At 41.9% G+C, this 26,762-nt stretch overlaps 1 protein-coding gene across 1 annotated transcript in view; it reads right to left on the bottom strand.

Annotated features, from left to right (window-relative positions):
• LOC124545374 (citron rho-interacting kinase) overlaps positions 1-26,762 on the bottom strand; it is a 213,184-nt gene that overhangs the window by 94,020 nt on the left and 92,402 nt on the right. Inside the window, exons 17-21 of the mRNA XM_047124284.1 lie at positions 25,533-25,754; positions 18,634-18,743; positions 16,935-17,142; positions 14,668-14,876; positions 9,525-9,669 (exon numbers count right to left, since the gene is read on the bottom strand). Of these exons, the coding sequence (XP_046980240.1) occupies positions 9,525-9,669; positions 14,668-14,876; positions 16,935-17,142; positions 18,634-18,743; positions 25,533-25,754 (894 nt within the window). The remainder of the gene's footprint in view (positions 1-9,524; positions 9,670-14,667; positions 14,877-16,934; positions 17,143-18,633; positions 18,744-25,532; positions 25,755-26,762) is intronic.

The raw sequence follows: 26,762 nt of genomic DNA, 5'->3' as shown, positions 1-26,762 counted from the left end.
GATGAGATAAAAGAAATTATTCAGGTAGTGAAGGGAGACGAAAATTTAATAGTCATGGGTGACAGGAATTCAACAGTAGGAAAAGGAAGAGAAGGAAACGTAGTAGGCGAATATGGATTGGGGCTAAGAAATGAAAGCGGAAGCCGCCTGGTAGAATTTTGCACAGAGCATAACTTAATCATAGCTAACACTTGGTTCAAGAATCATAAAAGAAGGTTGTATACCTGGAAGAATCCTGGAGATACTAGAAGGTATCTCAGAGATTATATAATGGTAAGACAGAGATTTAGGAACCAGGTTTTAAATTTTAAGACATTTCCAGGGGCAGATGTGGGGTCTGACCACAATCTATTGGTTATAAACTGTAGATTAAAACTGAAGAAACTGCAAAAAGGTGGGAATTTAAGGAGATGGGACCTGGATAAACTGACTAAACCAAAGGTTGTACAGAATTTCAGGGACAGCATAAGGGAACAATTGACAGGAATGAGGGAAATAAATACAGTAGAAGAAGAATGGGTAGCTTTGAGGAATGAAATAGTGAAGGCAGCAGAGGATCAAGTAAGTAAAAAGACGAGGGCTAGTAGAAATCCTTGGGTAACGGAAGAGATACTGGATTTAATTGATGAAAGGAGAAAATATAAAAATGCAGTAAGTGAAGCAGGCAAAAAGTAATACAAACGTCTCAAAAATGAAATCGACAGGAAGTGCAAAATGGCTAAGCAGGGATGGCTAGAGGACAAATGTAAGGATGTAGAGGCCTATCTCACTAGGGGTAAGATAGATATTGCCTGCAGGAAAATTAAAGTGACCTTTGGAGAAAAGAGAACCACTTGCATGAATATCAAGAGCTCAGATGGAAACCCAATTCTAAGCAAAGAAGGGAAGGCAGAAAGGTGGAAGGAGTATATAGAGGGTCCATACAGGGGCGATGTTCTTGAGGACAATATTATGGAAATGGAAGAGGAGGTAGATGAAGATGAAATGGGAGATATGATACTGCGTGAAGAGTTTGACAGAGCACTGAAAGACCTAAGTCGAAACAAGGCCCCGGGAGTAGACAACATTCCATTACAACTACTGACAGCCTTGGGAGAGCCAGGCCTAACAAAACTCTACCATCTGGTGAGCAAGATGTATGAGACAGGTGAAATTCCCTCAGACTTCAAGAAGAATATAATAATTCCAATCCCAAAGAAAGCAGGTGTTGACAGATGTGAAAATTGCCGAACAATCAGTTTAATAAGTCACAGCTGCAAAATACTAACCGAATTCTTTACAGACGAATGGAAGAACTGGTAAAAGCCGACCTCGGGGAAGATCAGTTTGGATTCCGAAGAAATGTTGGAACACGTGAGGCAATACTGACCCTAGGACTTTCCTTAGAAAATAGATTAAGGAAAGGCAAACCTACATTTCTAGCATTTTTAGACTTAGAGAAAGCTTTTGACAATGTTGACTGGACTACTCTCTTTCAAATTCTGAAGGTGGCAGGGGTAAAATACAGGGAGCGAAAGGCTATTTACACTTTGTACAGAAACCAGATGGCAGTTATAAGAGTCGAGGGACATGAAAGGGAAGCAGTGGTTGGGAAGGGAGTGAGACAGGGTTGTAGTCTATCCCCGATGTTATTCAATCTGTATGTTGAGCAAGCAGTAAAGGAAACAAAAGAAAAGTTTGGAGTAGGTATTAAAATCCATGGAGAAGTAATAAAAACTTTGAGGTTTGCCAATGACACTGTAATTCTGTCAGATACAGCAAAGGACTTGGAAGAGCAGTTGAAGGGAATGGACAGTGTCTTGAAAGGAGGATATAAGATGAACATCAACAAAAGCAAAATGAGGATAATGGAATGTAGTCGAATTAAATCGGGTGATGCTGAGGGAATTAGATTAGGAAATGAGACATTTAAAGTAGTAAAGGAGTTTTGCTATTTGGGGAGCCAAATAACTGATGATAGTCAAAGTAGAGAGGATATAAAATGTAGACTGGCAATGGCAAGGAAAGGAAAGCGTTTCTGAAGAAGAGAAATTTGTTAACATTGAGTATAGATTTAAGTGTCAGGAAGTTGTTCCTGGAAGTATTTGTATGTAGTGTAGTCATGTATGGAAATGAAACATGGACGATAAATAGTTTGAACAAGAAGAGAATAGAAGCTTGCGAAATGTGGTGCTACAGAAGAATGCTGAAGATTAGATGGGTAGATCACATAACTAATGAGGAGGTATTGATTAGAATTGGGGAGAAGAGGAGTTTGTGGCACAACTTGACACGAAGAAGGGACCGGTTGGTAGGACATGTTCCGAGGCATCAAGGGATCACAAATTTAGCATTGGAGGGCAGCGTGGAGGGTAAAAATCGTAGTGGGAGACCAAGAGATGAATACACTAAGCAGATTCAGAAGGATGTAGGTTGCAGTAAGTACTGGGAGGTGAAGAAGCTTGCACAGGATAGAGTAGCATAGAGAGCTGCATCAAACCAGTCTCAGGACTGAAGACAACAAGAACAACAACAACAACAACAGCAGGTTAGTGGAGTTAGAAGTTGAGTTACACAACTTCAAATAGAATCTAGTGGGATCAAATGAGGAGCAGTAGGGAAGAAATTAAGAAAAAGCCCAAGATTGAATGTAAATAAAATGTGTTCTATAAGAGACAGTCAAATGAAAACTGAGCAGCTGCCTTAACGGGACCATGCAATTATTTCATTCAAAAGTAATCACCTCACATGTTAAAGACATTTATGCCACTGGGAGATGAGACGGTCAATACAGAACTTTTAAGTGTTACAGGATTTAGGTTAGCATCTCACTTTTGTAGGGCAACATGGGGAAAGGAGGAGTTGTCATAAATTTAAGAACATAGACACTCATGAATTTTGCCTATAACAGCATATGGAAGCATGTGCAACAGAAATAGAATTTCATAAAAAATCCTTCATAATACTAAGTGTATATCAAGCACCTGCAGTTAACCTTTAAACTGTTAATAAACCACCTTGAAGCTGTACTGGCCCATTTAACAACCTAAAACAAAGAAATAGTGGTTACTGGGGACTTCAGTGTAGATTTTCTTTTCCCAATAAGAACTTATGAGTTAGTAACACAATCATTCAACTTAAATCCCACTGTAAAGTTCCCAACTAGGGTAACCAATTGCTCACAAACAGCCATTGATAATATCTTTACAGAAAAGTCCAATGAACAAAATTATATTACAAAATGGCCTCTTAGATCATGACATGCAGTTCCTTCTGTTAAAAGTGAATACTGAACAGGATATAAAATCTGCTAAATCTGAACTCAAAATGGTAATCAATAAGCCAAAAATTGATTAATTTAGGACACTCCTCAGACATTCACTGGAACGATGTTCACAGTGCTCATGGCATGAATGAAAAATATAACTCTTCTGCTAATAAAGAAAGTCCTTACCTTATTTGAACACTGTTTTACCCCAAAACTAACCAAGGTTAGAGCAATGTCTACAAAGAAGCCAATAGATTACTCAAGGAATTGAGGTATCTTATAAAACAAAAAGAAAACTGCATCTGTCAATCCAATATAGTTCTGATATATATAAAAACAAAGATGAGGTGACTTACCGAACAAAAGCGCTGGCAGGTCGATAGACACACAAACAAACACAAACACACACACAAAATTCAAGCTTTCGCAACAAACTGTTGCCTCATCAGGAAAGAGGGAAGGAGAGGGGAAGACGAAAGGAAGTGGGTTTTAAGGGAGAGGGTAAGGAGTCATTCCAATCCCGGGAGCGGAAAGACTTACCTTAGGGGGAAAAAAGGACAGGTATACACTCGCACACACGCACATATCCATCCACACATACAGACACAAGCAGACATTGAAATATGTCTGCTTGTGTCTGTATGTGTGGATGGATATGTGCGTGTGTGCGAGTGTATACCTGTCCTTTTTTCCCCCTAAGGTAAGTCTTTCCGCTCCCGGGATTGGAATGACTCCTTACCCTCTCCCTTAAAACCCACTTCCTTTCGTCTTCCCCTCTCCTTCCCTCTTTCCTGATGAGGCAACAGTTTGTTGCGAAAGCTTGAATTTTGTGTGTGTGTTTGTGTTTGTTTGTGTGTCTATCGACCTGCCAGCGCTTTTGTTCGGTAAGTCACCTCATCTTTGTTTTTATATATATTTTTTCCCACGTGGAATGTTTCCTTCCATTATATCAATATAGTTCTGATGTTGATGCTATAGCACATTAAAAGAAATACCACAAAATATTAAAGACTGTAATACAGACATCAAAGCAAATATATTACAAGGAAAAGATAGTCATATCAGACAGCAAAATAAAGACAACATGGGATATAGTGAAGGAGAAGACCAGTAGAACCAGACATGAAGAGGGGCAAATAGCATTAAGAGTAAATGAGACATTGGAGACAGACGTGTATAGTGTTGCAGAACTTTTTAACAAACATTTTATAACTGTTGCTGAAAAGATGGGGTTGTCAGGTTCTGTAGATGCTGCCATGTGATACCTCAGACCAGACATTTCAAGTAACTTCCATTATACGAATTTGACCCTCACTACCCCAGCAAAAGTAATGTCCATCATAAAATCTTTAAAATCATAAACATCGAGTGAGCATGATGAAATATCGACAAAGTTAATTAAATAATGTGATTCTGAGTTAAGTAACATATTGAGCTATCTGTGTAACCAGTCGTTTATCAGTGGAATATTTCCTGAATAGCTGAAATATGCTCAAGTTAAACTACTGTTTAAGAAGGGAGATAAAGAAATAAAGTCAAATTTCTGTATAATTTCAATTTTGACAGCATTCTCAAAAATTTTAGATAAAATAACATACAATCGGCTTTACAACCATCTTATCACAAATAAGATACTGTCAAAGTCGCAGTTCAGATTACTAAAGGGTTCTGATATTGAGAAGGCTATCTACACTTAAAGTGAAAATGTATTTAATTAATTAGACAAAAAAAAAAATTGCAGGCAACTGGTATATTTTGTGATCTGTCAAAGGCATTTGACTGTGTAAATCACAATATTCTTTAATTAGAAAATTAGGGTGTAATAGGAAATGCTGCAAAATGGTTTAAATCTTATATCTCTGGCAGGAAACAAATGGTGTTATTAGGAAAGGGACATGTATTAAGCTATCACGCATCATCCAACTGGGAACTAACTACATGTGGGGTCCCACAAGGTTCCATCATAAGACCCTTACTTTTTTCTTTTGCATATCAATGACCTTTCGTCAGTAACATTACCAGATGCCAAGTTTGTTTTGTTTGCTAATGATACAAACATTGCAATAAATAGCAAATCAAGTGTAGTCTTAGGAAGATCGGCTAATAAAATATTTGTGGACATTAATCACTGGTTCCCAGCCAATTCTTTGTCACTAAACTTTGAAAAAACACACTACGTGTAGTTCAGAACTTGTAAGGGGGTTCCCACGAGCATTTGCCTACCATATAACGACAAGCAGATAGAAGAAGTGGATAGTGTTAAATTCTTGGGATTACAGCTTCATAATAAATTCAACTGGGAGGAGCACACAATATGACTGCTGAAGTGTCTAAGCAAACCTCTACTTGCAATGCAAATTCTGTCAGATATAGAGGATATAAAAATGTAAAAGCTGGCATACTATGCTTACTTTCATTCCATGTCATCAAATGGGATTGTTTTTTTGGGGTAATTCATCAATCCAAGGTAAAGTTTTCCAGGCACAAAAACGTGCAATAAGAGTTATATGTGCTGTGAACTCAAGAACATCCTGCACAGGCCTGTTTGGGGAACTAGGGATACTAACAACTGCTTCCCATTATATTTATTACTCATTGAAATTTCTCATTAAAAATATATCACTTTTTCGAACCAACAGCTCAGTTCATGGAATTCATACTAGAAATAAGAATAATCTTCACAAGGATTTAAAGTCACTTACTCTTGTACAAAAAGGTGTGCATTATTCCGGAACACACATTTTCAATAACTTGCCAGCAACCATAAAAAGCTTAACAACCAATAAAATTGAGTTTAAGAGAATCCTAAAGGAATTATTGGTGGCCAACTTCTACTCCACTGACTAACTTCTCAGGAGAACCAACTGATTGTGTATAACTTCTGCACCATTACAGTGCAGTAATGTGTCCATTGTAAATAAGTGTTGTAGTAGTACTATTATACATTTATTACCTTACAAATAAATAAAAACATTGTTTAATTTTAAATTCAGTGCATTAATGCAATCTTAGTAAATGAGTGTTGTAACATGATCCTTTCATATAGTGTTTTCTTAGCTTATTTGTTTTAGTTGTAAATATTTGTCATGTATTATTGTTTTTCTGACATGTTCTACATCCTCACTAAGGATTAATTGAAATGAAAGTAAATCTAATCTAATCCAATCCTGTTTCATACAACACGGTCAGCTGCTGACTGATCCACAACTGCACCAACTCTTGCACTTCCTCGTTTGACTGAAACAGACATCCTTGCAGGTCTTTTTTTTTATATCGCCAAAGATGTGAATTCACACGGTGAACCACCCAGGCTGTACAGCGAGTGTTACAGTGCTTCCCAACCAAATCGTTGAAGTGTAGCCTTCGTCCAATTGGCAGTGTGGGGGTGGGTGCTATGAGGCAACAGGACAATTCTGCTGAACAGCATTCCTGGGAGTTTTTACTTTATAGCACGTCACAGTTTCTGCAAATTGTCTTCATCATGCTGCCCACTGATTGTGGTTCCACACTTGAGCATAGGGCCCCTGGAGTCAAAGAGGGAAGTCGTCATGACCTTACCAGAGCTTGTGTGAACAGCTTTGGATTTCTCTGGAGGGGGAGATGAGGGATGTTTCCACGGTTGGCTTTGCCGTTTGCCTTCATGGTCGAAATGGTGCCACCATGTAAGGTCATGATGACCATCTCCCTGGACTACAGGGGCCCTCTCACTGAGTTCCTGAGCGTCAAACCACAATCAATGCGCAAAGCTAAAAGGACACTTCGCAGTAACTGTGGCACACCACTTAATCATAACACAGCATTCGTCTGTCATATGGAATCATTCTGTTCCACAATAAAGTCCACCCGTACCCTGCCATCGGATGAAGGCTAGCCCAGATTATTCACCATGTGATTTTCCTATCTTTGGCAACCTGAAGAAAGATGTACGTGGACATCAGTTTGACATCATTTGATGGTCACATTGCAGTGGGTGTTTGGTTCTCATTTGACTGCCCATCATTCTTCAGAGTAACAGAGCAGTGAGGAAATTTAGATGTAGGCTTCATATAAGCAACAAAATTAGAAATAATGTTAAGTAATAGCAAGACAAGTTTCAAAAATAAACAATAGATTTTCTGGGGAAATAGTACAGGTCTGTGTGTTAACACACTTTCTGATCATGAGGAAGAACAGTTCGATAAAGAATTAAAGATGGTGACAAATGGCAGCAATTCCCTGTATATGAAAAAATGGAAGATTTTACAGGGAAAATGGAACAAGAACTGAAGAACCATTTTTCAGCGAGAAACATTGGGTATGCTACTGGAAATGACAAGGCAGGTTATATGTTGTCAGAATTTGCTAAAGAAAACAGGTTTGGACTGAACACATTCTCCCAGAAGGAAACAGAATGGTAATTGACATGGCAAAGACCAAACAGAAGTACAAAAGTAATCTGGTGATTTGAAGAAACAGTAAAGATATTTTACAGCATGTGGAAGTCAAACTGCTTCAGAAGCAGAGCAAACACACACAAAAAGCTAGAAAGAAAGGCTCATCATGTAGAAAGTCAGAAATCAAATAGTGGAAAGTCCAGGCTGGAATATCAACACAATGAGAAGGATAGATTGCTGCTCATTGTAAAGATGACACAAATTGCAGACAGGCAACATATATACTGTGACACATTTACCTATTGACCAAAGCCTTCTTCAGAAAAGAACAGAAACACACACACACACACACACACACACACACACACACTTTCTTCATGTATACATGACCACTCATCATTCAACAAATGGATGATCACTCTCTCCAGCTGCTGCATGTTTTGCATAAACAACTTTGTTAAAAAGTACAGCTTTGTCTATTTTGCTGGTACAGTAAAAGGAAAGCAAAAGTAAAGAAAAATCTGTATGTAAAGCAAAATTGTGTCTGTGTGTCTTAACAGTTCTGGTAATGACAATGTTACAAGGACTGTCAATTCAAAAACAATTAATAAACCGAAGGCTGCCAATTGATCAATGGAGAGACGTGTGATGAAACTGCCAGTAGTAATCAAGTTGGTGGGGAAAGACAGTTGTGGCTATAACAAAAATGTAATGGAAGTGGGCAGGACATGTTACCAGGTAAATGGATGGGAGATGGACTGGGATAAGAAAATATCAAGATTGCCACCTAATGGAAGGTGGGTGGGTGGCAGTAGCCACATGGTTGTGTGTCACAGAATGCAACAATGGACAGTAACCAGAGGAGGGCTTTTCAAACAGTGGATGAGAAATGGCTGCTGGTGCTGGTGCTGCTGCTGCTGCTGCTAATCATGACAAGACATATTTTCTCAAATGTGGGAAGCGACATGTGAAATAATTTATCACAAAATGTCTTTGAGCATATAAAGGGTTTCCACAAGTTACAAAAGTATACTGTTGCTTACTGATTATTACACGACCCCAATATTATTGCACTTAGCCTCCTGTGACCGTTATTAGAAACGCGCAGTGAAGTTACAGTAAACAAGTCAGCGGCTAAGGAAAACACATTGCATTGTGAATGATTTCAAGACAGTTGTGCATATACTATCAAATGGTTCAGTGTGACTTCATGAAATATGACAATAAAAACTCACAATAAGCTGACTTTAGTGCCCACAACCCTAAATGAACTAATATTGTGGTCGACTAATACAAAAGTGGCAGAATAACTTCAGGCGCGACTCACAGAGGACACAATAAGAAACATTTCCAAATGGGAATCCTACATATTTTATAAAAAGTTATGATATTGGCACAAGCTTTTTAACACACAATGCACAAGCACTTTAAGGTATTGGAGGAATTATTGTTTTTCAATGCAATGAGGCATTTTTTAAGATCACTTCAAAGTCCTTTGGAAGATAAGTAAACCAACATTACATTTTTTAATATTTCATAAAAATAAACAGAAAAGTTGCTAATTACACGGACCAATATGTATATACAAAACCGAGTAACGCATCTAAAGTTTCAATGTGCAGAATTCAGTACTGGCCTATATATTTAGAACAGCTATTTATTTGTGGGATGTTTGAAACTAAACATTAATAAGGGTGACAATTGTACTATTTCCCCAACCTCTCTCTTCAATAGCTCTCAAATCCTTCCATAAAAAAAATCATCTCTTAATTTAGAAAGCTATGGTTATCTCAGTAGCAAATAAAATTACAAATACTAACCATACTGAAAACTAATGTCCATTTTATTACTAAAAATTCATCTACTGTGTAATACAAAATTTTCAGACAACGTAATAACCGTACCTTCTTTTTCTTGGAATATTTTTCCAAGTTTGTTTGCAAGTGTAGAATTAGCTTCTCTTGTTGTCGTATCTTTGACTCTGCCTTTAGCTCCTCATACTTGTACGCCACCTGCGTTTCTTCTAATTTAGCGTGCAGTTCAGCGATCCTGTAAGCCCAAAGGAAGACGAAGTTTACACAAGAATAAACAGAAACAAAAATATCCTACACAGTCATGACAATATATTTACCAGTGTTGGAAGAAAGCTAAATGGCTACAATATGAAGTAATCTCGTCATTTTATTCAAGTGGAGGAGCACAGGCATATTAAAAGGCTCTCTCTCTCTCTCTCTCTCTCTCTCTCTCTCTCTCTTACTCACTCACTCACACAGGCTGTCTGTTGTAAAATATTACTTTTGTATTATGGTAAGCGAAGCATATACTTGCTCTATCTTTGTAAACTGCATGTGAAACTAGACTGTAATGTTAAATTCGGACAATCATTCAAGATGTAACAAGGTGAACAACTGTCAACAACAGCCAAGTTGGAAAGATTCAAAATACCTTTTAAGTAATGTAATGCTACTGAATTGTCTGAAATTCAGCTCTAAGGCATTAAGCAGTATGCTTGTTACATTTTAATTGAAACAGTGTGACCTGAACTATTTATTTTTCTTGCTTAAGGTTTACATTTGTCCATTGCAACAATTTTCACATTTCCTGCAGGTGCTGATTACTACGATGGCATGTAGCAGTTAAAGTTCAGTTCTTCTTGCAAAGGGAATCCTGGCAAGCACACGTGGGACAAGATTGTGGATAAAAGAACTGAACAGCCAAAAGTTGTGGAGGGAAGAGAACTAATTAAAAATGCACCTAAATTATTAATAGTTATAAAGGAAAGTGGCTTCAGTACAGTACAGCCAATTACAGCACGGGAATCAAGACATGAAAAGGTACAAGAGAAACAGTCATTGAAGAAGTTTAGGTAGCAGAGGGAATCGAAGGAACAATTTTTCGTAGCAAACATATGAACTCAATGGAGTCAAATTAAATACCACTCGTGGCTTGTATTAAAGACTGGGCTACAGTGTGTCGAACTAGTAAAACTTTTTCTCTCTGTATACTGTCATAGAATGGTAGCACTATGTGGGTCTACTTCCATTTCATGTCTACATCCCCTCAGTCTGGGTAAATACTCTAAAATGGCTACATAAGATGAAACTAGAATGAAATTTTTTCACTCTGCAGCAGTATGTGCGCCGATATGAAACTTCTTAGGCTGTGGCTAAGCCATGTCTCCACAATATCCATTCTTCCAGGAGTGCTAGTTCTGCAAGGTACACAGGAGAACTTATGCGAAGTTTGGAAGGTACGAGACGAGGTACTGGTGGAATTAAAGCTGTGAGGACAGGGCGTGAGTTGTGCTTGGGTAGCTCAGTAGGTAGATCACTTACCTGCGAAAGGCAAAGGTCCCGAGTTCGAGTCTCGGCCTGACACACAGTTTTAACCTGCCAGGAAGTTTCATAAGCTGAAACTAGTTGCACAACAGAGGCGGTTTTAATACAGTAAATGTTACAGCCTAAGTTAACAAATGTAATTATTCAACAAATGGATGAGGTGTCCACTATAAAAAAGAAATTTCTGGGAAGTCTAATTGGAGTTTTGTGGTTAGATAGATGAAGCAAAAGAGTGAGAGACCTACTAGAAAAGAAACCTTTGAAAAGTAAACTAGAAACATCAAGGATGGAGCAGTGACAGGACACAAGAAGAGAAGAAGGGATGATGGTAGCAAAGCAGGTTGCAAGGGAAGAGAGACAGGAATCCCCCTAGACAGATGACCAAAGGAATGTAAGAAAAATGGAGAAGGCATGGAATAGGGAAATAATTGGCATCATAGCGAAGAGGATTTTGTTTCCAGCAGACACAACCCATGGGTTTCAAATTGTTCAAGGTGATATTTTCATTTTATTGTTATTTTCTTCTAACCACATTTCTTAATCATTCTGATTAATTCAGCTTATTCTGTCATGTCCGTATTACTGTTTTGTAAAAATTCTCACTTTCTCTTTAATATTAGCCTGGTTCCATTTGACATTTTCTTTTAATTTGCTCTTTTTGTGGCCACAATTTACTTTGTGTTTACTTTTGTTGAGTACATGCCCCTTTTGTATGTGTCCTTTATAATTTTAATTTTAAAAGATTCTGGACTCTTCACTTAATTTAATGTGGAATACCTCCATATTCTTAAATCATGGTGCCATAAACTACAGTTCAGATTTTCTATCTGTATCTACTTTTACTCAGTATTTTAACATTTACAGTTACCTGCCCTCAGAGTCCTTCAGGATTGTCACAGGCCGCACAATTTCTTTATTGTTACCTAAAACTTAGGGGGTTATACTTTTGTTCCATATGGTCTCACTTAAGTATACTTCCTCCCTTGCTTTCTTCTGGAAGAAAGAGTTGAGAACAAACATGTTCTACTTGGTAAATTCTACTAATGTATGACTCCTGCCATGACTGGTACCATATAAGTTTCTCACTGAAAAATTGTTCTTTCTATATAGAAGAGATGCTGAGTCGCAGATAGGCACAACAAAAAGACTGTCACAAATAAATAAAGTTTGGTCAGTACACACACACACACACACACACACACACACACACAGTCTCCACTGATTGCTATTCCGATTTTAATTTCATTTAGTCTCCACTATTTCATTCTCAACAACTGACCATACCACTGTAGTCTGTGCTTTCCTACATCATTAATAGGCATTTTGATGCCAGCTTCAGTCCTATTCATTTCATTTTCTTTATTTCTCATCTTACTCCTTTGACTTTTAGTTCTGAAAAAGACTCATTTATGTAGCCAGAAATTTTCTTTCATCTTTACCTAAGAGGGTGTATATTTACAGGACCCAAGTCAGAACTTGTGTAAACTAAATATGGAGCATGGTTAATTTAATTTTGTTATCCCACAGCAATACTGACCTTACGACTTATCTTAGAAGAAAGATTAAGGAAAGGCAAACCTACGTTTCTAGCATTTGTAGACTTAGAGAAAGCTTTTGACAATGTTGACTGGAATACTCTCTTTCAAATTCTAAAGGTGGCAGGGGTAAAATACAGGGAGCGAAAGGCTATTTAAAATTTGTACAGAAACCAGATGGCAGTTATAAGAGTCAAGGGGCATGAAAGGGAAGCAGTGGTTGGGAAGGGAGTAAGACAGGGTTGTAGCCTCTCCCCGATGTTGTTCAATCTCTATATTGAGCAAGCAGTAAAGGAAACAAAAGAAAAATTCGGAGTATGTATTAAAATTCATGGAGAAGAAATAAAAACTTTGAGGTTCGCCGATGACATTGTAATTCTGTCAGAGACAGCAAAGGACCTGGAAGAGCAGTTGAATGGAATGGACAGTGTCTTGAAAGGAGGATATAAGATGAACATCAACAAAAGCAAAACGAAGATAATGGAATGTAGTTGAATTAAGTCGGGTGATGCTGAGGGAATTAGATTAGGAAATGAGACACTTAAAGTAGTAAAGGAGTTTTGCTATTTGGGGAGCAAAATAACTGATGATGGTCGAAGTAGAGAGGATATAAAATGTAGGCTGGCAATGGCAAGGAAAGCGTTTCTGAAAAAGAGAAATTTGTTAACATCCAGTATTGATTTAAGTGTCAGGAAGTCATTTCTGAAAGTATTCGTATGGAGTGTAGCCATGTATGGAAGTGAAGCATGGACGATAAATAGTTTGGACAAGAAGAGAATAGAAGCTTTTGAAATGTGGTGCTACAGAAGAATGCTGGAGATTAGATGGGTAGATCACATAACTAATGAGGAAGTATTGAATAGGATTGGGGAGAAGAGAAGTTTGTGGCACAACTTGACCAGAAGAAGGGATCGGTTGGTAGGACATGTTCTGAGGCATCAAGGGATCACCAATTTAGTATTGGAGGGCAGCGTGGAGGGTAAAAATCGTAGAGGGAGACCAAGAGATGAATACACTAAGCAGATTCAGAAGGATGTAGGTTGCAGTAGGTACTGGGAGATGAAAAAGCTTGCACAGGATAGAGTAGCATGGAGAGCTGCATCAAACCAGTCTCAGGACTGAAGACCACAACAACAACAACAACATCCCACAGCAGCTTTCTGACTTGGCTGTAGAAATGTTAGGCATTTTGTGCCCTGTCAAGTATGTTTTGTTCTGCTGTATTGTTCAGTTATTTTTATGCAGAAGTAGCTTCATTCATCATCCTCAATATGTCCCCTCATGAACAACTATCACAAAAAGTGTGACCATCCCGAATCTGTGATTTAAATCCTTTGAAAGTCTGCATGTTGCTGACTAGCCATGCATTCTAGTGCTAAGCCTACAGCTTAAACAAGTGACTTTTTAAATATTTTTGTGGGACTGGCTCAATTACTGCATAATAGAATTTGGGTATCCATGTGCCAGTCGACATTACTCTGAACAGTTGGGAGTTATTGTTGAGCTAATGCAGGATGGCCATTACAACAAGAACTGCAGCTCACATCTGAGAAGAAAAAATAACTAGGTGACAAGAGTGTCTGACCATTACTTGTCTTTGGCAGAAAACGTTCATCTTACTATTGATGAAAACATTTAGCAGTAGATGAAAACAATACCTAACTTTCAGAGTTTTTAGTTCCTTCCTCAGTGAGGAAAGTGGAATCGGTTGGGGAAGGTTCAAAAGGAAGGCCAGGTCACTTTGATATCTAGCATCACTTGTGAGGACAATGAAAGACCAATGTCGTCCACTTAATGGTTGTCTCCTCTCACCTTAAAACTAGGGCATACCTCTCATCCTGGTATCCGAGTAACATGTAATGGTTATGTCACTTGCTTTAAGTAGTCTAGGAAAATTAAAGGAAATTTTTAATTTGAACAGATAGTGTAGGTTTCATACTTTGTTAGTGACGATTAATTGCACTTTTATTTTTGTCACTGCATTGGACATAGCACTTTTGATGCAATGAGTGGGCACGAAGAAAATACGCAACTACACTGACTAAGAATTCCTGACAGCTTTGGAACAACAGACAAGGAGCAACTGAGTTTGGGAGAACTCCTCAAAGAAGATATTGACTACCAAATAAGCCATGTAAGAAGAGGTTGTACTCAAAACTGAAATCTGAGCTCACCTAGTCTCAGCACACTGGACGGCAATAGCAGCATTTTCAAGTTGTTTGTTTAGTTCACAACCGGACTCTCGCATACCATGTATTTGTGTGAGTCTCTGACTTATCTCTTCTTTCAGCATGCAGTTTTCTTCTTGCAGACCTTTAACTTGCCTCTGTAATGTTTTTATAGCTGCTTCGGCCTCGTGGTTATTCTCCTGAAGATCTGTTACCTTTGAAAATACAGAATGATTTACCCACCATTTATTACGTAGATCTGTAAGAAATTCTAGGAATGAGTAGAAGCAACACTTACTATTAACAAACTATATATCAAATTATGAATATAATAGAGGGAAACATTCCACGTGGGAAAAATATATCTAAAAACAAAGATGATGTGACTTACCAAACGAAAGTGCTGGCAGGTCGATAGACACACAAACATACACACAAAATTCAAGCTTTCGCAACAAACGGTTGCTTCATCAGGAAAGAGAGAAGGAGGGAAGGAGAGGGAAAGACGAAAGGACGGGCCCGGGATTGGAGTGGCTCCTTGCCCTCTCCCTTGGGACCCACATCCTTTCGTCTTTCCCTCTCCTTCCCTCTTTCCTGATGAAGCAACCGTTTGTTGCGAAAGCTCGAATTTTGGGTGTATGTTTGTGTGTCTATCGACCTGCCAGCACTTTCGTTTGGTAAGTCACATCATCTTTGTTTTTAGATATATATCAAATTAAGATGACAATGTTGTGGTCTTTAGTCTGAATTGATGCATCTTTACACTCGAGTCCATCCTGTGCAAGCCTTTTAAACTCTGTACAACTATTGCAATCTACATCCATTGGAAACTGTCTACTGTGTTCAAATGTTTGTCTCCCTCCAGAAATTTTTACCTCTCACACTTTTCTCCAGTTCCAAATAAATTGTTCTTTGATGGCTCACTGTGGGTCCTCTCAACCTATACCTTCTTTCAATCAAGTCATGAAAAATCTTTTTGTCCCCACATTGTGAAGTATATCTTTATTAGTTATTCGATATTTAAACCTATCAATAAAAATATTCAGTAAACCCACATTTTATATGCCTGTCCCATTCGAAGTTCACATTTCAAAGCGAACATCTGTGTACTAGTGCAAAGGCGTTCAAGAAGCTTCCCCCTAACAGGTCAATAAGCCTACACCCAACAAACCAAGAAATTGAGAATCCATATAGGTTCAGAATAAAACTGTAAACATAGCTTATCAAACACTCAGTAATCTGATTATCATGATTCACACATTACACTTACGTTCTGCTGAGAAGCAGCTATGTTTATTATCAACAGACTTTCACTATTGTGTCATACAGATAAGTACTGTTCTATGATAAATGCCAATATGGTGATGTCAAATATGTATCAAAAGAAGTTGTACAGCACTAAGTCATTGTAACAGAAGAAGCAGAAGCACGCAGCCACTGTACTGTTCTATGATAAATGTCAATACGGTGATGTCAAATATGTATCAAAAGAAGTTGTACAGCACTAAGTCATTGTAACAGAAGAAGCAGAAGCACACAGCCACCCAACCCCCCCCCCCCCCCCCCCCACTGGTTAGCAGTATTCCAGCTACATTACTGTGTTAACAAAAGTCATCAATATTTGAAAATGTATTGTAATTGGATAGATCTGCAATTAGATAGTTACATTATTGTGTTATACTTAGCTAGAACAAGCACAAACAGTTTGCAGTAGTTTAACAGTTGTATATTATATGAATCTTCTATTTATTTCTTTAGATATAAAGGTAAGATGTCCCCTTCAAATGTCAAAGATACTTCATTTTATCATTTAGTTCAAGTATCCGTTGACCCCTTCTGTGATCTCCATGATTGGGTCCACAGAAAGAACAAAAATCCTTTCAAATAAATTACAAAACCATCAAAGTGCACAGAAGTTTGTTTTTGTTCAAATGGCAACCAGTTTAGGACTTCAGTCCATTATCAAACCATCCACATAAGTCCTCCCATACCACCATAATGTGTTATGGTGCACACAAAACTGGACTGTTCTATGCAAATAGTAACTGGCAGTTACCCAGTTATGGTAGGACTTATGTGGATGGATTGATAATGGACTTAAGTCCTAAACTGGTCACCATTTAAATAAAAATTAACTTCTATTGAATTATGTTTTGTAATTTCGTTGAATCATAGTAAGTCGCTGCCTACAGCCATCCAACATGCTAGAAGTGAGTAAAAGAAACACATGTTGGATGACCACCTTTATAGCTAAAAACTTTGTACATAAATACCTGCTGAGAGAGATCATTTGTCACATTCTTATACTTTGACAGCTGGCTTTCTAGGCTGTCAATTTTTTCCTTATGGTCCTCAAGTTCAGCTTCAACAACATCCACTCTCTTTTCAGCCTTTATGCGCAAAGATTTCTCCTCATTTATGCTGACACGTGCTGTCTTTATCTCTGCTTGGTACTTGTCCAAATTCTTTTCTAGTTCTGCCCTGCCAAGCAATCAATAATATTGTAGGTAGATGCAACACAGCACAATTTTAAACTTGTGTATAGGGACAGTAAAATTTCACATTTGCAGTACCATGGAGGGGAAAAAAAACCGCTAAATCAGTGGTTTTCACATGAAACTGATGGTTTTTATGAAATTGGAAATTATTGTAAACATCAGGGCAGCAGTTTACTAATACTGGTAACTGACAGTTACTGAATACTGGAATTGGATTTTCACTTTTTTCTCAAGACTGAGGTTCACTTACAGTCTTAAATTGCAGCTCATTTCCCAATGTAGAGATGCAATACTGAACAAAAATACCCCACTTTCAACCAATTATGTTGTGGTAAGAGGCACCAATGTCACAATTTGTGATACTTTTGCACGACAAATGTTTTTGAGAGATCTAATGTGGTGCATCATTTAATCTTAATATTTTCATAGTAACCAAGTATCAAAATGAAACCATGGAATACGCAACTTTAGCTTTGCAAAATTGTAAATTAACAAGGCATTTGTTTCTAACAGTAAACCACAGTGCAAGATATGTGGCATCACATATGATAGACATAAGAATTTAAATCAAGCTGCACAAATAGTATGCTTTCTTATAGAGTCACATATGTTGGTGTCACTTGCAACCAAATAATCTGGAACTCAGGCTACACAACAGATAAGATTGTCACAACAAGCTTCACATACAAAACAGGAAAAACAGTACCGCATAGATATTGAAATAAACTTTCTCAGTGTCCCGTTTTGCTGCTAGAAATATGTTTGTGTAATATTGTGTGTTCTGCAATTGGCTGAGAGAAGCAAACAAAGCAAGTGCTGTCCTGATTTGTGTGTTTGTAAAACTCAAGTGACTTATTTGGTGGTTTTCAAGTTTAAACTTGCTTGCTACAACAAAATACAGTTTAACTGATGCACCACATTAACCTACATTATTAAACCCTCATCAAATTTACGATTGCAGATGACACCAATTCACTATTCCCACAAATTTAGTATTGTCAGTGTAGGGTGTAAAAACAGGACATTTTGTACTTACTTTGTATGTGATATACCGTTGGACATCCTACAATTTTAATTAACTAACAAAAATTATGACTTCTTTTGAATAAAATATGGAGCTGTAAAATATATGTTGGTTAATTTTTTTCTTTAATTGCTTAGATTTAATCTGTTTAAAATAAACAATTATTTTTTAACAATGTAAATAAAAGTTATTGCTGATGACAGTAAATATAATGTAACTGATAGATATATTTTCATTTTAATCTGAAGACCATAAATAAATAAGGCAACAATAAAGAATACATACCAATACAAAACTAAGTCATCCAAAATTAAAAACAATACTGGCAAAGAACAAACCAAAAATTGGCAAAAACAACACAGAAGTTCAGCATAAAATAAAGTTGTGTTTTCCTGTCCCTATTTACGCTATGTTAACATCTGGCATGCTACAAATATCAGAGGTACTTACTTTCTTGCTTTCAAAGTATTTAGTTCTGATTCTTGTGATTTTATAATTGCAGTAAATTCTTCTAACTGGGCATCTAAAACTTCACATAAGCCCTTTATGTTGTTGTAATTCTGCAAATATTGAGGAAAAACATGAGAAAGGATGGCAACACATTTTTGTTATTGTTTGCAGTAAGACATGTATATTTCTGAAAAAAAATTTGGAGTGTAAATATCATACAGAATATTCTAAATGTAGTAACACTGTTCACGTTTACGTTGCACTTCACTTAGCGTAGACCGGGACTGTCCTAGGCATGCCCGATGTTGACTGACTGGGCACGGCCCGTGCTGCCGGAGTAGTTGTTGTTATGCCGGCAGAGGTCGCGTCCGAATTCTCGCGTGCCCTCTGGTGGACGGGACTCTGCTTGCGGCAACTACCGTCCATGACGTGCCGTGTCGATGTGCGCTTCCCGCGATCTTTCTGGTGGCTACTGCACTCCTCCTCCTCCTTCGGGGGGGTGAAGCCACTGTGATCCACTGCGTCGGAAGGTGGAGCGTCGGGCAGGAGCGATGACCTCCACATCCATTGGAAGACCGGAGTCGAGGGGATCTGCCAACCCTCGAGCCGGAACCTTCGAATAACGGCTGGAAGTGACCCACACGAAGAGGCCCCCGTCGTCCCACAACCGGAGCCCGGGACAGAACGGGCGACAAGCTGTCGAACTCCAGATCCTGTTCCACCTCAGGAGGGGCAAGACCCAGTGGCGGGGACGATGGGGAAGGGACGACCACAGGTGAACCAGCCTCCTGAGAAACCGGGCCTGCGAGGGGGCCAGCTCTCGCTGGGGCATCGCGAACGATGGCGATGCTGATGCTGGAGCTACTGGAGGCTGCCAAGGCTGAGAACCAGCGCAGTGCGGCAGAGTCACAGCGGGGAGAGACGGTAACGTCCCCTGCGAAACCAACACAGGTGCCGGCAATGGGGAAGCTGGTGTCCGCGAGGTCGGAGGGTGGGTGCCCAAACATGGACGTAGCTGATTTTGGTGACGACGTACCACCCGGTCCTCCGCCTGCAAGGTAGAGAGCCGGCAGCCATTGCGGCGCAGGACCACCGCCGGTATCCAATGTGGATTGCGACCAAACCCACGGGCCCAGACAGACATACCCAGTGGAAAGCCAGGTACTCCAGTTTGCGAAGACTGGCGAGGACCAGGTCGGAGGAGGTGCAACGGAGTCCTAGGTTGACGCCCATGGAGGAGCTCTGTGGGGCTGCATTCTCCCATTGGTGTGGTCCGGTATGCCGTCAGGAAAAACGTCAATGCTTCCTCCGCAGGAAATTCGTGCACATACTTTTTCCATCTGTGTCTTAAATGTGCGCACCATGCGCTCGGCTTCCCCATTCGATTGTGGATGGAAGGGGGGAGAGCAAACGTGCCGAATACCGAAGCGCCTACAAAAATCCTGGAAGGTCTGCGAAAGAAACTGTGGTCCATTGTCCGAGACCAGGGTGATTGGCAGTCCTTCCACAGAAATAATTTTTGCTAGTGCCTGGATTACAACTTCTGAAGTGCTTGAGGAGCAGCGAACCACATATGGGAATCGGGAATAAGCATCAATGACAATGAGCCAAAAGCCATTGAGAAACGGGCCCGCAAAATCAATGTGAACATGTTCCCATGCTTGGGTTGCCGGCGGCCATGAAGAGAATGCTGCCCTGGGAGATGCCTGTTGGCTCGCACACTGGGAACAGGCGGCCACCAAGTGCTCAGTTTCTCTGTCAATACCGGGCCAGTACACATGTCTGCGAGCCAAGGTTTTAGTACGGGAAACACCCCAGTGCCCTGCATGTAATAACGTAAGGACCTCCCTTCGTAAACTTGCAGGAACAACCACGCGAGAAGCTGCATCATCGGTAGCCAGAAGGAGAGCTCCGCCCAAGACTGAGAGGCGGTCTCGTAGAATAAAATAATTACGAAGAGGGTCCGAGGCCCGGCTCGGAGGGCGGGATGACAACCCCTGCTGAATGAGGCGAACTACTTGCCGGAGAACCGGGTCAGCTGCCGTTTCCCGGGCGACTCGAGAACTAGTGATCGGAAAGCCATCAACCGCTTGGCGGGACGCCACATCCAAATGAAAACACATAATCTCCTCTCGATCGAATGTAGGATCCAGGCCCACCGGAAGACGGGAAAGAGCGTCGGCGTTGGCATGCTGTCCGGTAGGGCGAAAATGAATGTCATAATGGTACTTAGAGAGGAACAAGGCCCAGTGCTGTAGTCTGTGGGCCGCCCTATCCGGAATCTGAGAGGCGGGGCCAAATAACGATATTAACGGCTTATGGTCAGTGATTAACTGAAATTTCGTGCCATACAAGAAAGGGTGTAACTTGGTAACAGCGTAGACAATGGCCAAAGCCTCTTTTTCTACCTGGGAGTAATGGGCCTGTGCAGGACTAAGAGTTTTAGACACAAACGCCAGTGGTTGCTCGGAATCATCTGCGTTAGGATGGGCCAGGACCGCCCCAACCCCATACTGTGAAGCATCTGTAGCCAGGACCAACGGCTTATGGGGATCAAAAGTAGCCAAACAAGGCGCTGACGTGAGGAGGCCCTTCAACGAGGTGAACGCTCGCTCGCATGCAGGGGACCAATCAAAAGGAACACCCTTGCGCAGAATGCAGTACAGGGGGTAGGCTATGGTGGAAGCCCTGGGAATGAACCGGTGGTAATAGGCTATCTTGCCTAAAAAAGCTTGTAACTCTTTCAGCGAAGCGGGCCGAGGAAGGTCGACGATACCTTGGACCAAACTTCCTAGTGGCTGGATGCCGTGCCGAGAGATGGTGTAGCCCACATACTCAATGGACGGTTGGAAGAAGTTTGACTTATGCAGGTTGCAACACAAGCCCACAGGCCTGAATTTGAGAAAAAGGGTGCAAGTGTTCCTTCGTGCTGCGGCCTGTGACAATTATGTCATCCAGGTAATTAATACAATGAGGGATTGTCGAAGTGATGTGCTCAAGATAACGCTGGAATATCGCCGGGGCACTGGAGATTCCGAAGGCCAACCGCTGGTATTGGTAAAGGCCAAACTGGGTGTTGACGACCGCCAGCCGTTTGGAGTCCTCATCAAGTGGTATCTGATAAGCCTCCGAAAAATCAATTTTCGAAAAATATTGGCCTCCCGCCACGGCGGAGAACAATTCATCAGCACGAGGCAAAGGATAGGTGTCCACCACCAATTGGGAATTAATGGTGGCCTTGAAATCGCCACAAAGACATAATTTTCCCGAGGGCTTCCTTACAATAACGAGGGGCGAAGCCCACTCACTACAAGAAATGGGAAGAACAACTCCTAGGGCTGTCAGCTGGTCTAGCTCTTCCTTTACCTGAGGGCGGAGAGCCAAGGGAATCTGCCTCGCGCGGAGTAAACGCGGGCGAGCCGACGCCTTCAACGTTAAGTGAGCTTCAAAATCTGAAACACGCCCCAGGTCCTCCTCAAAAATATCTGGAAAGTCTGAAATCAAAGATTCCAATGATTGATAGGGAACATCTTTGGAGACCAACTGTATGGTGTCAGCGATAGAAAAACCGAAAGCTTGAAAGGCATCCAGGCCAAAAAGGTTAGCGGAGCTCGCATCACTGACAACAATAAAAGTAATAGGCCGAGTGACTGATTTGTAAGTCACGTCGGTAGTGAATTGACCCAGGAGGGGAATGAACTGTTTACCATAACCGCGTAGACGCCGGTAAACTGGCGCCAACGGGGGCGATCCAAGGTCGGAATAAGTTTGTGCGTTCAACAACGAAACTGCTGCGCCCGTATCTATTTGCAGTTGTAACCGGCGCGACCGAACCGACACCTCGATAAAGAGTTTGCGCGCCGATGCGTCGGGAGCCTGGCCCGATGAAACTTCCTGAACGTCAACGTCCATGTCCTCTGTACCTGCTTCCTTCGATTCTTTTGCGGCTGAGCGGCAAACTTTAGCAATGTGACCTTTTTTATTACATTTGCGACAAACGGCCCAATGCTGGGGGCACTCTGACCGATCATGATGTATATAGCACGACGCACAGGATGGCAACAGCGGCCGGCGGGCAGAATTCTGTTTACGCGCCGTGCGGGAGTGGCCGTAACGGCCGGACTGTATCGCTCGCACATCGTCCACCCTGGACACAGTGGACGCAGCTGTGCCGCCCTGAACTGCCGCGACGTTGCACCACGCTTCCAGCTGGTGACCTGCGGCGTGAGAGACTCCATACGATTGAGCAATGGACAGGACTTCCTCGAGGGAAGGGTCTTCTAACTGCAGGGCCCGTTGCCGGACATCCCTATCAGGGGCCGAACGAACAATCATGTCGCGTACCATAACGTGGGCATACGACTCTCGCGACTGCTCCGTGACAAAATGACACTTGCGACTAAGACCGTGCAGGGTAGAGGCCCATGCCCGCTAAGACTGATGGGGCTGTTTCTTGCATTGATAGAGCTCGACCCTAGCCGCCACAACATGAGTGCGGCGGCGATAATATGAAGACAGCAATGAACACAATGCGTCAAAAGACAAGGACGAGGGTTCCAGCAACGGTGCTAGCTGCCGCAAAACTTGATACAGCGAGGGAGATATCCAAGACAAGAAGAGAGCACGACATACCTCCGCATCGGCAACATGAAACGCCTGGAAATGCTGCCGAAGGTGATGTTCATATGCGTCCCAATCCTCCGCCGTCTCGTCATACGGGGGAAAGGGAGGAGGGAACAGCGCTGGAACAGACGGCGTGGAGAGCAACGCCGGAAGCACTTGTTTCATGGTGGCCATGAGCTCCGTCTGCTGCTCAACCAAAACCCGCACTAAATCCTCCATGCCGTGGAGAAGCTGCGAAACCGGAACAACGACGCAACACGCGAAAGAACGACCCTACTTGTCGCCAATTGTGTAGTAAGACTGTTCACGTTTACGTCGCACTTCACTTAGCATAGGCCGGGACTGTGTCCTAGGCATGCCCGATGTTGACTGACTGGGCATGGCCCGTGCTGCCGGAGTTGTTGTTATGCCGGCAGAGGTCGCGTCCGAATTCTCGCGTGCCCTCTGGTGGACGGGACTCTACTTGCGGCAACTACCGTCCGTGACGCGCCGTGTCGATGTGCGCCTCCCGCGATCTTTCTGGTGGCTACTGCACTAAAGTCCTACAAACACACACGAGAGAGAGAGAGAGAGAGAGAGAGAGAGAGAGAGAGAGAGAGAGAGAGAGAGAGAGAGAGAGAGAGCCTCTCCTTGGACATTAGCAGTGTCTGGGCATATTTTTCACAGAATATGCACGAATCCATATTCTGTCTAAGTAAACCATTGGCTACTTTAATTTTATGCCTCAACTTTCCTACAAATCTAATGTCTGCGTTTTCCCCTCAAAACTATGTCATCTCATCATTCATATACACTAATTCATCTACACTGATAAATTTTAGAAACAAATTTAATAGCCTGATGTAGTGATACGCACAATTCCAAGGGCGTGATGAGAAGAAATAGTATAAATGTAATTGTCAGACATTACTGTCCAATATATTTTTAAGTGCATGTGAAGCAACATATTTGGGAACAATACGATTGGTTGGTTTGTGGGATTAAAGGGACCAGACTGCTACAATCATCGGTCCCGGAACAATACGATTATTTATCATGGGACGGGAGCTACGGCCATCTACAAAGGCGTCTGAGGAGAAGCAGTCATACTGTAACCTAATCATAGATAATATTTTTTAGCACATGAATGATTATACAGAAGGACTGGCATCAACTACTTACTTAAAAAGAAACATGCAGGAGTGTGTTAAATATAGTGTATGTTGGTCAACATTATTGTGTTATTCAAGATACAGTCGGAAGACTGGAGATGTAGTTTAAGTGTTCATGATGAGACGTAGCTGACCAGACTGTAAATGGTCAAACGCAAAAGAAAATACATGATTACATACTCACCTAACCAAGTCACACTGCGCAGAAGAATTCTCCTCACAAGAGGAGAACATAATTGCTCAGGGATGAGGACTGAATGGACAGAATGGTGAAGTAGCTTAAAGGTTGCATCTGTCTTGCGTTTGAAGTTAGTCATATGATAATTTTGTTTTTTATGTCTTGCATATGACCAAGAATAAGTGAGAAGATCGCGGAATTTAAGTTATATGCTGATTGATGGCTGCAATATTAACATATGACAAACCAATATTGGAGAATGTTAATGATAAATTTCTCATTAAAGTTATTCAAAAATAAATGCGAGTTTGGCAGTGTTCCTTCATGTAATTTTCAGGGTGCAAGAACAATTATGTTGCCCAGGTTCCTATGATGACTATCACTCATAGTTATAATCTGTACTGTAGAAAATAACTTCCCTTGTGTTGTTAATAATCTCTCAGAAATTGCTGCCTAATAGCACATTAATACATATTGTGACTGGGTTATTTAATATCAGCACTTTGTTGCTTTTTCTTTGGACTAAGTACTTCATTTCCACTTGTCTTAGCATCATCTCCTTCCTGCCATAACTTGCACTTTTTCAGCTTTAATGTTTTACTCGCACTTTCAGTCACCTTATCCAACTTCAGCTTCACTGCGAGCCAAAAAGCACAGTTTTGTTTAACAGCAAGTTACTATTTTCAGTAGAGAATAGCTGAACTTAGTCCCACAACCATGCCGATTCCCCTCACTGTCAGGCCAACAGTTCAGTTTGCCGAATACTACTTCCTCTCGCCAACAGATGGGCAAAGCTTCAGAAAATGAAATTCCAAGTATAGCACACACACACACACACACACACACACACACACACACACACACACACACACACACACGTTCTGAACACATCTCTTTTGAAGAAAATGTAAAAAACTAAATGAGTACCAAAATGGAAGACTGCTTACCTGCTCTGCAGTTTCTGCTCTCCTGGTTGCCTCCTTCAGCTCATTCAGTCTGGTTGCACTCTTGTCATTCAGACACGACAAATCGGTCTGGTGTCTTCGTACAGTTTGTTGCAACTCTTGAATCTGCTGTTTCAAATTGCTTTCTCTGTTTAATGCCATCTCTGCAGCCGATTTCAATGATTTATTTTGTTCCTCCAGCTCTTTAATCCTCATTTTGTTCAGCTACACAAAGTTAAACATAACAAGAAACAGTGAATTACACTCATTTCCACAGTAGAGTAAACCATATTACATTTGAAACACCCTAATAAAACAATGTGATTGGACAGATAAAAATCTACTCACAAAGCAGCAACAGGAGAATACATACACAAAAAAATTTTATGCAAGCTTTTGGACCCAGTGGCTCCTCCTCCTGGGATGGGGAAAGGGGCAAGCAAGAGGGGCGAAAGGGCAAGGGGCCAAGCAAGAGGGGCGAAAGGGCAAGGGGCCAAGGAAGAGGGGGGGGCGGCCAAGGAAGAGGGGAGGGGCCAAGGAAGGGGGGGAGGGGCCAAGGAAGGGGGGGAGGGGCCAAGGAAGGGGGGGAGGGGCCAAGGAAGGGGGGGAGGGGCCAAGGAAGGGGGGGAGGGGCCAAGGAAGGGGGGGAGGGGCCAAGGAAGGGGGGGAGGGGCCAAGGAAGAGGGGGGGGCGCCAAGGAAGAGGGGGGGGCGCCAAGGAAGAGGGGGGGGGCGCCAAGGAAGAGGGGGGGGGGCGCCAAGGAAGAGGGGGGGGGCGCCAAGGAAGAGGGGGGGGGGGGGCGCCAAGGAAGAGGGGGGGGGCGCCAAGGAAGAGGGGGGGGGCGCCAAGGAAGAGGGGGGGCGCCAAGGAAGAGGGGGGGGGGCGCCAAGGAAGAGGGGGGGCGCCAAGGAAGAGGGGGGGGGCGCCAAGGAAGAGGGGGGGGGCGCCAAGGAAGAGGGGGGGGCGCCAAGGAAGAGGGGGGGGCGCCAAGGAAGAGGGGGGGGGGCGCCAAGGAAGAGGGGGGGGCGCCAAGGAAGAGGGGGGGGCGCCAAGGAAGAGGGGGGGCGCCAAGGAAGAGGGGGGGGCGCCAAGGAAGAGGGGGGGGCGCCAAGGAAGAGGGGGGGGGCGCCAAGGAAGAGGGGGGGGGCAAGGAAGAGGGGGGGGGCAAGGAAGAGGGGGGGGCCAAGGAAGAGGGGGGGCCAAGGAAGAGGGGGGGCCACGGAAGAGGGGGGG

The sequence above is a fragment of the Schistocerca americana genome, chromosome 8, assembly GCF_021461395.2.
Source record: "Schistocerca americana isolate TAMUIC-IGC-003095 chromosome 8, iqSchAmer2.1, whole genome shotgun sequence".
NCBI classification, from domain to species: domain Eukaryota; kingdom Metazoa; phylum Arthropoda; class Insecta; order Orthoptera; family Acrididae; genus Schistocerca; species Schistocerca americana.
The sequence above is the reverse complement of the archived record's forward strand: the minus strand, read 5'-3'. Positions and strand labels throughout refer to the sequence as shown.